Consider the following 13275-nt stretch of genomic DNA (forward strand, 5'->3'; position numbering starts at 1 on the left):
ATAAGCCCAGCAAGAAGACCATGTAGCTTCCCTGTCATCTCAACAGGTATCGATTTTGAATTTAAAAAATGACTATTCAGTAACGAAGAACTTCATCTCATGGAGTCTTAGCCCACTCCTAGGCAGAAACTCCATATCCCTGAAAGATTAATCAATTCTTCCCATGAACCCCCAGTTCTCATTAGCATTTTTAGGGGAGCTAATTTACCAAATGAGTTCATAAAAGGGTTCTTTTTAAATCCTATACTAGTTTCCTCCCAAGGAGATGGTGACATCAAGGAATTACCACTTGATGTTTTCCTCTTGCATCACATACTTTCAGGGTGTCAGGAAAACATATCTTTACAGCTGCATCTAAGTGAGTTCCACAATACAGGAGCTACGATCATTTAAGGGGATGAATACTTTCTGCACAGTAAAATTGCTGTTTTCCCTTCATTACAACAGACTTATCGTAGCCTCAGGACAGACTTGAAATTACATCAACCCTGCTTGGAAAAGTTCTTAGGAGTTTACAAAAATTTCACCAGTTCTACATATTCCTCACTGTCTCAGTAATAAAAAACCTAAAAGCAGATAGTCGAGAAGTTTAAACTGGGACCTCAAGAAGTCCAGCATCACTGTAGTAGAATTTGTGATTATGGTCTGCTAAAGTTCTAGCCCTTCTCTGACTTCTTATCTTCACTAGATCTGACCGGCCCAATGTGCTAATTTTGGATAATCAGCACATATAATGTCTAAATCAGTTTTAATACACAGCTAAATTAAAAATTGGGTATCTCCATGCTAATACAAGGCAGCAGGTACAATAATATTGTCAGTAGAATTGTTTTATTTATTTATTTATTTAGAGACGGAGTCTAGCTCTGTCGCCCAGGCTGACGCGATCTCAGTTCACCCCAACCTCTGCCTCCCAGGTTCAAGCAAGTCTCTGCCTCACCCTCCCGAGTAGCTGGGATTACAGGCGCCCACCACCACGCCCGGCTAATGTTTGTATTTTTAGTAGAGACGGGGTTTCACCATCTTGGCCAGGCTGGTCTTGAACTCCTGACCTGGTGATCCACCCATCTCAGTCTCCCAAAGTTCTGCGATTACAGGCGTGGGCCACTGCCCCACGCCGGTCAGCAGAATTTTAAAGAAAATCAAGAAATCTTCATATAAGGTTTTGACTTTTTAACAGAAAAGGCTGGTGTAGACAGGGAACAGTGGCAGATGTGGCAGAAACACAGTCTGCAGTTATGTTACACATTTCCTTTACCACATTGCACCTAAGCAGTTGAGGCACAAACTTTAACACCACCATTTTACAGGTTATGAAGAGTGAGTTTTGTAAAGTTGCATGAGTTTTGCCAAACCACTTAAATGAGTTGACAATGAGCCATCCATCCCGCTAAGATTACTAATCTTGTTTACACAAGAAGATCACAGTTGTGACAAGAAAAAACAAGCTTTCACATTTTTTTCAAGTCTGCAACATTAACTTTACAGAATCCTCTCAATTACAAATGCATTTGAAAATGATCTCCTTTTCTTCATAGTTCTGTTAACTAGTATTACAGTTATCCCAGAAGAAACATCTACCTGTGGGTAAGCACAGATCTTCAATGTTTATTCCAAATGGAGTTTCTGGTTATTTTCACAGCAAACTGTTAGGAAACTTTTAAAGAAAGTGCAAAAATAAGAGAATTGGGGGGTTGAGATGAGAGCACGAGGTATTACTCCACCGAATATATTCAATCTGTAAAAACTCAAATCATTCTTTCAAAATGATTAACAGATGCTAAAGGAAAAAGGGAAAGTGGGCAGTAAACCAGGGACTCATTGCTTCACTTCTGGGGCAATCGATTACTACTTCAAATTATGAGTGAAGACCCAAATCCTGCACAAAGGGCAGCAACACAACCCCGTCACTGTTGCTACTATTTCCATCCAGTTGGTCTCTGGATCTCGGAGGTGGTGGGCCAGAATCTGAGCCCGGCTCTACCTCCGTGAACTTTACACAGAGGCTGACACCCAAATCCCCAGTTCTCGGACAAGCGAGTAAGTAGTTGGCGGAGCAAAGAACAACTCCAGGTGCCTTCTGCCAGAACAGATGCCAGCGTGGAGGAGGTGCTTTGTTAAATGGCACTTCAATCAGCCGTGGGGAGAACAGGTTACAGAGCCTCACATCCAGCCTCGACGATTCAACAGCCCGGGAGGGCAAAGGTATTCACCGGGGAGGGCGAGGCTTCCTCTCCCAGGAGAGACCCGCGCTCGGGCTGCGGCCTCCGTCTTTATTTTGAAGCCCTACAGGGCTTGTCTCTGCAGCAGGCTCAGAATGAGCTATTTTCGCCCACAGCCAAAATCAGCAACAGCAAATTACACTGCAAACAATGGCGAGGGCGCCTGCTCGGCTTGGCTCAAAACTCCGGAGAGGCAGTGCAAAGATTCTGACTTTTCACTTGGGCAGAGCCCGTCCGCCGCCTCCCCGCGATCCGGCTGCGCACCGCGCTCGGGCTCCGGCCACACGCCCCAAGGACCAGGAGACTGGGCGGCTGCCGGGACATTCGGCGGGGAGGGCACCGTCACACCCGGGGCGAGACCCCGGAGACCCGGACACGCGTGGCCGCGGGTGGCGGGATTCCCTCGCGGCGCGGCGGGCGCTCCCTGGCGGGGAGGGAGGCGGAGCCCGGGCCGTCGGGGAACCGGGCGTCCCGCACAGAGCGCGGGGACCTGGGCGCCGCGAGGGGCAGGTGGACCTGGGGTTCAGGAACCGCAGCCCGGGCTCCGACGCCCCCCCTCCGCCCACCCTTTCAGCTCGGAGGATCTGGGAGGTACGGACCTCCGGCGGCAACGGAGGCCGGCGGCGAAACGCAGGGGGCGCGTGGGTTAGCGCCGAGCCGCCGCCCCAGCCCGCCTCGCCCCCGGGCCCGCGCGCACCCGCCGCCCTCCAGCCCGCGGCGCTCACCCGACTCTTGCAGCGGTGGTGCCGGCCGGGGTCCGAGTAGGTCCGGTCCACGGTGAGCGCCGTGTCGCTGCCCGGCATCTCCGCGCTCCGGCCGGGAACTTTCCCGTCTCCTGGGGCTGCCGCGCCGCGAGCTGCCGGCCGTGCTCCGGCTCACCCCGGGAGCCGCGGGCGAGGGGGCGGCGCGGCTGCTGCAGCTGTTGCCTCTGGTGCCGACACCCGCGCGGCCGCCCTGCGCCGCCGCCGCGGGGTGGGGGAGGCGGGGCAGGAGGCGAGAGTCTCCTCCCCCTTCCCTTCTCCCCGCCTCCCCCGCGCCCCGCAGCCGCCGGGACCCCACCCACCCGCGACCCGGCGGGCAACGTCCTCGCCTATCCTCGCCTCCCTCCCTGGCTGAAACTTGATTCCACCCCCTCCCACACAGCCCTCTTTCTCCCCAAAAGATGAGCGACATCCACACTACACTATCTGTTGACTTATTTTGTATATAAAAGGTGGCTGTTACCGCAAGAAGTTGACACTTGCCTTAAATGTCTCTTTTTATGTTATTCTTCATTCAACAGGCACTTATTGGGCAGCTGCCATGTACCAGACCCTGGACTAGAGACCAGAGATTTAAAATAAGAAATGAAATAAAATAAAAGACTCCCCCCGCACCACAATTGCCCTGAGCATAGAGCATACTTCCACTTAAACTAAGATCCTACTGTGTTGTGTATTTTAATGTTGCATGTCTGGCTCACCTTTATGTTTTAAGCTACTTGGAAATCAGGATATCTTTTCATTCTAGTATTCCCCATTCCCAGTGATCAGTCCCTGTCCACAAGGAATTTGGAGTCTCGTAGAGGAAGGACCACTGGTGAACAATTTAAGTATCAGTAACCCCAAACAAAATTCAGAACACCTGTGCCGGCTCTGTAGGGTGTACAGTGGGAGACTGGGCTGAAATATTTAAAGTGCAGCTGTTCCAGAGAGGACCTAGAGCCCAATGTGACCAGCCCAGGGGAAGGGAAGGATTTGCCCCGCCCTTCATAGGGTTCAAGGGGAGGGTAGAGCAGGCTGAAGAAAACTTTGGAGTCCCAAAAATCAGAGGTACATTTGGGAAAACCTCAAGTCATCAGTTTTGGGGAGTGTCCTCAGGAACAGGAAGACATGATGGAAAAGAAGGCGGAGACCATGCAGGATCTTCGTTCAAGGGTAAGAAGTTCAACCTTATTCTGTGGGAACTAGGCAGCTGCTGGAGATTCCTGAACAGGGAAATGATAGCATGAGAATGGAAGTTTAAGGAGAAGGTATATCTGACATCAGGGTGAAGCAGCGATTAAAGATGGGCAAAACACACGGGCTAGAAGGCCACTGTAAAGACAGAACAGCCTAATTATCCTTCAGAAGGAGACTAGGTAAATAAATGATGGTACATCATCCAACAGAATATTTGGTAACTGGAAATAGAAATGAGGCAGCCCTCTATGAATAGCTTTGGAAGCATATCTAAGGTACATGGTTAAGTGGAAAAAAAGCAATGTGCAGGATAATATATATGGCATTCCACTATGTATGTAAAAACAATATATGTTATGTGCTTCTACATGCATGACATATATCTGGGAGGATAAACAAGAAACTAGGGAAATAGACAAGAAATTGATGCCAAGAGAGGGGAACCAGGTAGCTAGAAGGCAGAGATAGGAGAGAGATCTATTTTTCACTGTGTATACTTTTGAAACTTGAATGTTTACACTGTGGGCATATATTAACTATTCAAAAAGTAAAATTTTTTTAAAAATGTTTTTTACAACTAGGGTATCTGTTGCCCAGGCTGGGGTGCAGTGGCACAATCATAGCTCACTGCAGCCTCAAATTCTTGGGCTCTAGGGAGCCTCCCACTTCAGTTTCCCAAGTAGCTAGAACTACAGGTATGCGCCACCATTTCTGGCTAATTTTAAAAATACATTTTTGTAAAGGCAGGGTTAAAACTAACTTAAGAAGAAATTGAAAGTCCCATGTAGTCCTTAAGCCATTCAAAAAATTAAATCAACACTTTTAAAATACCCACCTACAGCTACCCCAACACACAACTATACCAGGCCCAGAGAGTTTTTCGGGTAAGTTCTTTGAAAGAAGAGAAGAGAAATATCAAACGTTGAGGGTGTGTGTGTGTGTGTGTGTGTGTGTGTGTGTGTGTGTGTGTGTCTGTGTGTGTGTTGGAGCGAGATTTTAGCTAGGGTGGCTAGAGAAGTCCTCCGTGATAAGGTGATCTTTGAGCAGAGACTTGGGAAATGAGGAAGCCAGAAGTATAGACATCTGAAAATTTCCAACAAACGGAAAGTCAAGGGCCCTGAACATTTTGGGAGTGTTCAAGGAAGAGCAAGGAGGCCCATTGGGAAGGAGATGAGGTCAGAGATATTTCAGAGGGCCAGATCATATAGGGACTTTCAGTTCATTTTAAGAATTTTAATTTTGAGGAATATGGGAAGATTTGGAAATTTTTGAGCAAAGGAGTGGCATGATCTACCTTTTCACTTGGATTAAAAAAAAAAAAAATTGATCCGTACCTCACAGCATAAACAAAAACCAACACCAGATAGAGGAAAAAGAAAGAAAAAATTAGCTGGACATGGTGGCTTGCACCTGTAATCCCAGCTGTTCAGGAGGCTGAAGCAAGAGGATCACTTGAGCCCAGGAATTCAGCCTGGGCAACAGAGTGAGACCTGTCTAAAAAAAATTAAAAATTAAAAAACAAACAAACAAAAAATCTGGCCGGGAGTGGTGGCTCACGCCTGTAATCCCAACACTTTGGGAGGCTGAGGCCAGCAGATCACCTGAGGTCAGAAGTTCGAGACCAGCCTGGCCAACATGGAGAAACCCCGTCTCTACTAAAAATACAAAATTAGCATGGTGGCACATGCCTGTAATCACAGCCACTTGGGAGGCTAAGGCAGGAGAATCCGTTGAACTCAGGGGGCAGAGGGTGCGGTGAGCTGAGATCATGCCATTGTACTTCAGCCTAGGCAACAAGAACAAAACTCTGTCTCAAAATAAAATAAAAAATAAAATAAAATAAAAATAAAAATAAAATAAAAAACCAGATTAAAGACTTAAAGGGGAAAAAACACAACTTAAAATTGTCAGAAGAAAATGAAAGCATATCATTATTATCATCTCAAGTAAAAAATAAACAGGACACAACAAGCATAAACCACAAAGATTTGACATTTAAAAATTTAAACTTCTGCTTATGAAAATAAACAATAAAGTGAAAAAATAAGCCACAGACTGAACTCCAGCTAAAAAAAAAAAAAAAAATCAATATGGACAAATTTCACAAACAATACTGAGAAACATAAAAAGCAAACCACAAAAAATTACTTGCAGTGAGATTCATGTAGGCTGTGTGATAGCTCATGTCTATAATCCCAGCACTTCAGGAGGCTAAGGTGGGAGGATCACTTGAGCCCAGGAGTTCGAGACCAGCCTGGGCAATATAGTGAGACCTTGTCTCCACAAAAAAAAAAAAAAAAAAAAAGATTCATGTAAAGTTTTTCTTTGGTTGTTTTTGTTTGTTTGGTTTTGGTTTTGAGACAGAGTCTCACTCTGTTGCCTAGGCTGGAGTGCAGTGGCACGATCACAGTTCACTGCAACCTCTGGCTCCCGAGTTAAAGTGATTCTCATGCCTCGGCCTCCTGAGTATCTGGATTACAGGTGTGCGCCACCACGCCCGGCTAATTTTTGTATTTTTAGTAGACATGGGGTTTCACCATGTTGGCCAGGCTGGTCTTGAACTCCTGGCCTCAAGTGATCCACCTGCCTCAGCCTCCCAAAGTGCTGAATTGCAGGTGTGAGCCACCATGCCCAGCCTTCCTGTAAAGTTTAAGAAAAGCAAGAGCATACTATACACAAATTTCAGGACAGTATCTCTGGTGGGGAGATGAAGAAGGCTTCAATAGAAGAGGGGTACACAATTATAAATATATAATGCTCTTTAACAAATGACTGTTGGTACACTGGATGTACATTCATTCATACATATACACAATAGTTCAGAATAATTTAAAATTTTAAAGGTAACAAAGACTCAAAGGAACAGATATAGTGATCTCCTTAATTCCGGAATTCAAATCACCAGTTAGGGGTACCTTCTCAAATAAATAAACATAATAGCACTTTATGTGTGAATAAACTCAGAGAGGCCCTGACAAACCAGGGTTGGGCTTTGCTCGGGGGTACCAACGGGCATCTACTTTCCATTTCTATTACTGTCTTGATGTTTCTTAGAATTCCATCCTGGAATGCTGACCCTCAATGAGAAGGATAAATTAAAACTTTATTAGGCTCATTTAAATTTCAATTAACAAAGGATGTTCTTTTTTAGATCACTTAAATTTATTTCATAAGCTAGTTGCCCAAAAGCTGCTCTGCTGGGCACTCATACAAAATTATTTTTTAAAAATATACAAATTAAATAGCACAAGAGCAAGCTCCCCAGAACAGAAAGAAAACAATCAGTGCTGATCGCCATCTGGCTCTCCTTTTGGGAGGCAGAACCCAAGGGGAAAACAGACCACATCGCCTCCTTTGGACGCAATGCCAATGCCTAGGGTTTTGTCAGCTCTGGAGAGAGAGGGAGAGGGTGAGTGCAGGTGCAAATTCCTCCTGTCAATGTAAGAATTCTGTGCCTTTCATACCTCCAAGAGCCTCTCTTTGCAGAAAGTAATGGAAAATATAACACTGTTAAAATAACAAATGCAGTCAGAACAATAAGAAATACAAAGGTTCACACCTAAGGTGTGAAATAAGAATTTACTTGCAAAGTGTAAGGAAGGAGCACAACAAGGCAGCAGATGCTAAAAGCACCAAAGAAGAGACCAGGTCATTTGAGCTGTAATAGTTTAAAGTTTGGAGTGATGGTGAAAGGCCTATGAAAAGAGGTAGGATTACACTTGACTTTTGTAGTGCGTGTTTGTTGTTTCAGCCTGCCCAGCATCCCACCCCTTTTTCTGAAGACAGTACCTAGGTTTTCTTTTGGGACCTATCCTACTCCTACTTTTAATCCAAATGGTTTAGATAAGGCAGACCATTCCCATCCTTGGATCCAGAGAGAGGCATGTCATCCAGCCTTGGCCGGTCAGAGTCACTGTGGCTTGTGCAGGGATAGGCAGGTGAGCTAATCAGAGCCGATGAGAGTCATCCCTAGACTTTTGCCAGAACTGCTGGGAAAGCCTATGCCCTTCCAGTGGGCATTGCTAAGCTGGTGCAATGCAAGCCTGATGGACATCCTTCCACCATCTAAAGACAGCCTCCCTGGGAAAGCAGAGCCATGAAACGGAGAAAGACTTCTTACTAAATCTTTAGAGCACTAGATCCAGCATTTTCCATTTACTATAGCTGCATGACAAATCACCTTAAAATGCTTTGGCTTGGCCGGGTGCAGTGGCTCACGCCAGCAATCCCAGCACTTTGAGAGGCCGAGGCAGGTGGAACACCTGAGGTCAGGAGTTCGAGACCAGCCTGACCAACATGGTGAAACCCCATCTCTACTAAAAATACAAAAATTAGCTGGTGGGCACCTGTACAGGTGGTGGGCACCTGTAATCCCAGCTACTCAGGAGGCCAAGGCAGGAGAATTGCTTGAACCCGGGAGGTGGAGGTTGCAGTGAGCCAAGATCATGCCACTGCACTCTAGCCTGGGTGAGAGCAAGACTCCATCTCAAAAAAAAAAAAAAAAAATGTATTGGCTTACGACAATAACTACCGCTCATTAGCTCATGATTCTGCAATCTGGGCAGGTCTCCAAAGGAGATGAGGTGTCTTTTCTCTGTTCCATGTGGCACTGGGTCGGGCTAGTGTATCCAAGATGGCTTCATTCACATGTGTGACATTATGATACATATATATATACACATATTGGTTTTCATCCATGGTTCCTGGCTCATAATTACCAATGCCCCTGTAATAGTCTGTTGGCATGATTTTGGGGCACTTTAGATCCCAGAAGCCAGCCTCAGAAGCCTTATCCTGCCCTCGTTCCACCTGTTCTTTTCTCTCCCAAAGGAAGGAACCTTCCTCCGCCTTTCTGTCATGCAGCTGGCCGTGAAGAAATTCTCTGACCTACCTTGTCTGACTATAGGACATAAGGCTCATTTCAGAAGGGGTTCTGCCCCACACCCTGGAGGAAAGCATGCTGCGCAGAGAAGCCAAGAAGAATCTGAACAGACAGGCCTTGCTGGATCTTGCCACTCAGTCTCTCAGTATTAGATCATATACCCTTTTGCCCAGTCACATTTCTACATGGTTGTCAATCATGCCTATCCAGTGACATCTCCATAAAAGGCCCAAGAAGACAGGGTTCGGGGGCTTCTGGATAGCTGGACATCTATGGAGGGTGGTGTACTCAGGGAGGACACAGAAGCCCTGAGCTCCTTCCCTTACCTCACCCCATGCATTTCTTCATCTGTGTCCTTTCTGATATCCTTTATACTAAACCAGTAAATGTAAAACATAAGTTTCCCTGAGTTCTGTGAGCTGCTCTAGCAAATTAGTCAAACCCAAAATGGGGGTCATGGGAACCCCCACGTGAAGCCGGTCCGCCAGAAGTTCTGAAGGCCTGGGCTTGTGACTGGCATCTGAAGGGCAGTCTAGGGGACTCAGCCTTCCATCTGTGGGGTCTGATGCTATCTCCAGGTAGACCTGGAGGACACCAGCTGGTGTCCAGAACTGATTCTTACTTGGTGTTTAGGGAAGCCCTTCTCCCACATTTGGTCACAGAAGTCTTCTGTGTTGATTGTTTTTGTGGTGTGAGAACAGAGGAAAAACATAGTTTGAGTTGATTTTTCTACAAACAATGTGTCAGCACCTATAAGACTTAGGGTGGCTGGAATGGTGGGAGCTGGCCGGGCCTCTGTCTTTATTTTCATATGTTTATAGTTTTTTAAAAACTTTTTTTTTTTTTCCTTTTAGAGACAGGATCTCATTCTGTCACCTGGGCTAGAATGTGATGGCATGATCATAGCTCCTGGCAACCTCGAACTCCCAGATTCAAGCGATCCTGCCACCTCATTCTCCTGAGTAGCTGGGACTACAGGTGCATCAGCACGCCTGGCTAATTTATTTTTTGTAGTGTCAGGGTCTTGGTGTGTGCCTAGGCTGATCTTAACTCTTGGCCTCTCCCACCTCAGCCTCCCACAGCTGGGATTATAGGCATGAGCCACTGTAGCTGGCCTGTTTATACTTTTTTTTTTTTTTTTTTTTTTGAGACGGAGTCTTGCTCTGTCGCCCAGGCTGGAGTGCAGTGGCCTGATCTCGGCTCACTGCAAGCTCCGCCTCCCGGGTTTACGCCATTCTCCTGCCTCAGCCTCCGGAGTAGCTGGGACTGCAGGCGCCCGCCACCTCGCCCGGCTAGTTTTTTGTATTTTTTAGTAGAGACGGGGTTTCACCGTGTTAGCCAGGATGGCCTCGATCTCCTGACCTCGTGATCCGCCCGTCTCGGCCTCCCAAAGTGCTGGGATTACAGGCTTGAGCCACCGCGCCCGGCCCCTGTTTATACTTTTTTAAATACACTTTTTTATAGTCCTCATCTTGCAGGAATCCCCTCTCTCCATCAGGGTAGTTGGACTTTTTTACATGGTGGATGCCTTCTAACACAGCAAAAACAAAAGCTGCCAAATCTCCTAAGGCCTAGCCTAGAACTGGCAGATTATCACTTCCATCACATTCTATTGGTCATGGCAAGTCAAAAGTCCAGCTCAGACTCCAGGGGAGGAGAAATGGGGTCCACCTGTTGATGGAAGGAGTGATGTGCACACAGATGGGAGAAATTGCTGACTGTCATTTTGGCAGCTGATCCACCACACCAGCCTTGCCTAGACCCCCTTTTCAGTGACATGAAGCAATGGATTCCTCTTTTTGCTCAGGCCTGTTAGAGATGGGTTTCTGATTCCTGCAACCCAAAGAATCCTGTCTAATGCAACATTCAATGCAGGGTATGGGCAGAAAGAAGACAAGGAAAAGGGCAGCATTTCAAGAGAAGGCAAGAACTTTGAACAGCACAAATAAAGGGAGAATCAACAGAGGATTCTGGTGGGGGTGCCGAGGACTGTAGAATTTTCTCAGGCCACTAGCTTGAGCCTTCTGTGATCAGTCCACCCCAGATGACCTGTGAACCGCTCAACTAATTATATTCTGGACTAATTTTATCAATACAAAGGTTACAATATATTTTTTTTTTTTTGAGATGGAGTCTTGCTCAGTCGCCCAGGCTGGAGTGCGATGGCTCGATCTCAGCTCACTGCAAGCTCCGCCACCCGGGTTCTCGCCATTCTCCTGCCTCAGCCTCCCGAGTAGCTGGGACTACAGGCACCCGCCACCTCGCCCGGCTAGTTTTTTGTATTTTTAGTAGAGACGGGGTTTCACCGTGTTAGCCAGGATGGTCTCGATCTCCTGACCTCGTGATCCGCCCGTCTCGGCCTCCCAAAGTGCTGGGATTACAGGCGTGAGCCACCGCGCCTGGCCACAATATATTTTTTAAAAAAATGTTTCATGCAATAATTTCTATGCTTCCCCCCAGACACACTAGGGTGTAGGTTACCTGAAGGAAAGGACTGTACTTTCTAGGTACGTGTAGGCATTCCTGACTGTTCTTAACATAGTATTCAATAAATGCTTGAGATCAACATTATTAAATGTCTACTTATTTTCTAGGCATTAGGGTTTTAAAAAATGACTCTGACATAAGCAAAAACTAGTGTCTGTTCCTAAGGGGTTGGAATGGGTAAGAGGAAAGGATGAAAATTCACTGAATGATGGATGTTACCAATTTTCACCTACTAAGTAGTTAATGACGTTTGTGAGTTCTCCAGTCATTTATTGAGCACCTTTGGTGTGACAGCCTCTGTTCTTGGTGCCGAGAATATAGAAATGAGTGAGACATCCAGAAGGGACAGCCCATCTAGACAATGAGGCAGACACCCCCCAAAATGTTGCTGTAGATGCCAAGATAGTTATGTGCTCGACATGGTAGTAGGACAAAGGAAGGAGGTGGTCTCCTCACGTAGCTCACTTCCTTAGATGTTTCAGTCCTGCGGTCATCGCAGCAAGGAGAAGGAGACACAAGGAAAGCCAGATGTTGAAGACAAAAGTGCAAGTCTCTTGTAAAGGAAAGGAAAATGCATTTCTTTTCATATGCCAGTTTGATTTAATAGTGCAGGGAAGTGTTCCCTTTGGGGGAAAGATTCATAAGACAAAAAGTACAACAAGCTCCCCCACCACAAGGATATAAGAACAGAGCAAAAGGAAGAATAAATCAGGGTTTTAAAATGTATTCTACTAGCTTGAGGTGAACACATGCTGATCAGCTCTACACATCTATATTACAGACAGATACATAGAAATGCCTATGTTGCGGGTCAGCAGCTTTCCGGCCTGATGCAAACATGAATCTCTAATTCTAACTACATGGTTTATAGCCAACTAAAAATGACCACACCCTTAATATTTACATCTAATTTCTAACATAGCATGTTCTATGTGACTGCAAAGAAACAATCACTGCTGTTTATTTAGTGTTAGCAATGATCTGGCACAGAAGTCCGAAACTTCCACTTGGCAAGATTTTGATTAAAAACAGGAAAGTAGACAGACTCAGTTGAAACTTTGCAGGCTAGGGAACTTGCCTTTGAATATTCCTTTTTTTTTTAGCAAATGCAACAATTCCATGCTATTGATTTCTCAAGAGCAATGAGAAAATTCTCCAAGCAGCCTTCAAGTGTCCTGGGAGATGATCTTCAACATGTGCCTTGCCTGCAGACTTGAGGCTACATTAAGAAGTACTAACATGTATTTTACCTCATCAAAAGTGAACGCTTTTGCTTCTCAAAAAACTCTGATAAGAGAATAAAAAGACAAGATACAGATGGGAAGATATTTACAAAACCAAACATATAACAAGTGATGAGTACCTAGAATGTATAAAGAATTCTCAAAACTCTATAGTAAAAAAATAATCCTTGGCCAGGCACAGTGTCTCGCATCTGCAATCCCAGCACTTTAGGAGGCCAAGGCGGCAGATCACTTGAGGTCAGGAGTTCAAAATCAGCCTGGCCAATATGGTGAAGTCCTGTCTCTACTAAAAACACAAAAAAATTAGCTGGGCGTGGTGGTGGGTGCCTGTAATCTCAGCTGCTTGGGAGGCTGAGGCAGGAGAATCACTTGAACCCAGGAGGCGGAGATTGCAGTGAGCCAAGATCGCGGCACTGCACTCCAGCCTCGGAGACAGAGCAAGACTCCAACTCAAATAAAAATAAACAATAAACAATCCAATTTAAAAATAAGCAAAATAT

At 45.9% G+C, this 13275-nt stretch overlaps 1 protein-coding gene across 5 annotated transcripts in view; it reads right to left on the bottom strand.

The window, feature by feature from the left end:
* TMCC3 (transmembrane and coiled-coil domain family 3) overlaps nucleotides 1–13275 on the bottom strand; it is a 306045-nt gene that overhangs the window by 79659 nt on the left and 213111 nt on the right. The window contains exon 1 of one of the 5 annotated variants that reach the window (XM_028829782.2): nucleotides 2948–3152. The exons of the other annotated variants lie outside the window; for them this stretch is intronic. Coding sequence (XP_028685615.1) covers nucleotides 2948–3025 — 78 coding nt within the window. The 5' untranslated portion in view covers nucleotides 3026–3152. Of the gene's footprint in view, nucleotides 1–2947; nucleotides 3153–13275 lie in introns of those variants that run through there. 5 annotated transcript variants of the gene reach the window in all.

The sequence above is a fragment of the Macaca mulatta genome, chromosome 11, assembly GCF_049350105.2.
Source record: "Macaca mulatta isolate MMU2019108-1 chromosome 11, T2T-MMU8v2.0, whole genome shotgun sequence".
Classification (NCBI taxonomy): domain Eukaryota; kingdom Metazoa; phylum Chordata; class Mammalia; order Primates; family Cercopithecidae; genus Macaca; species Macaca mulatta.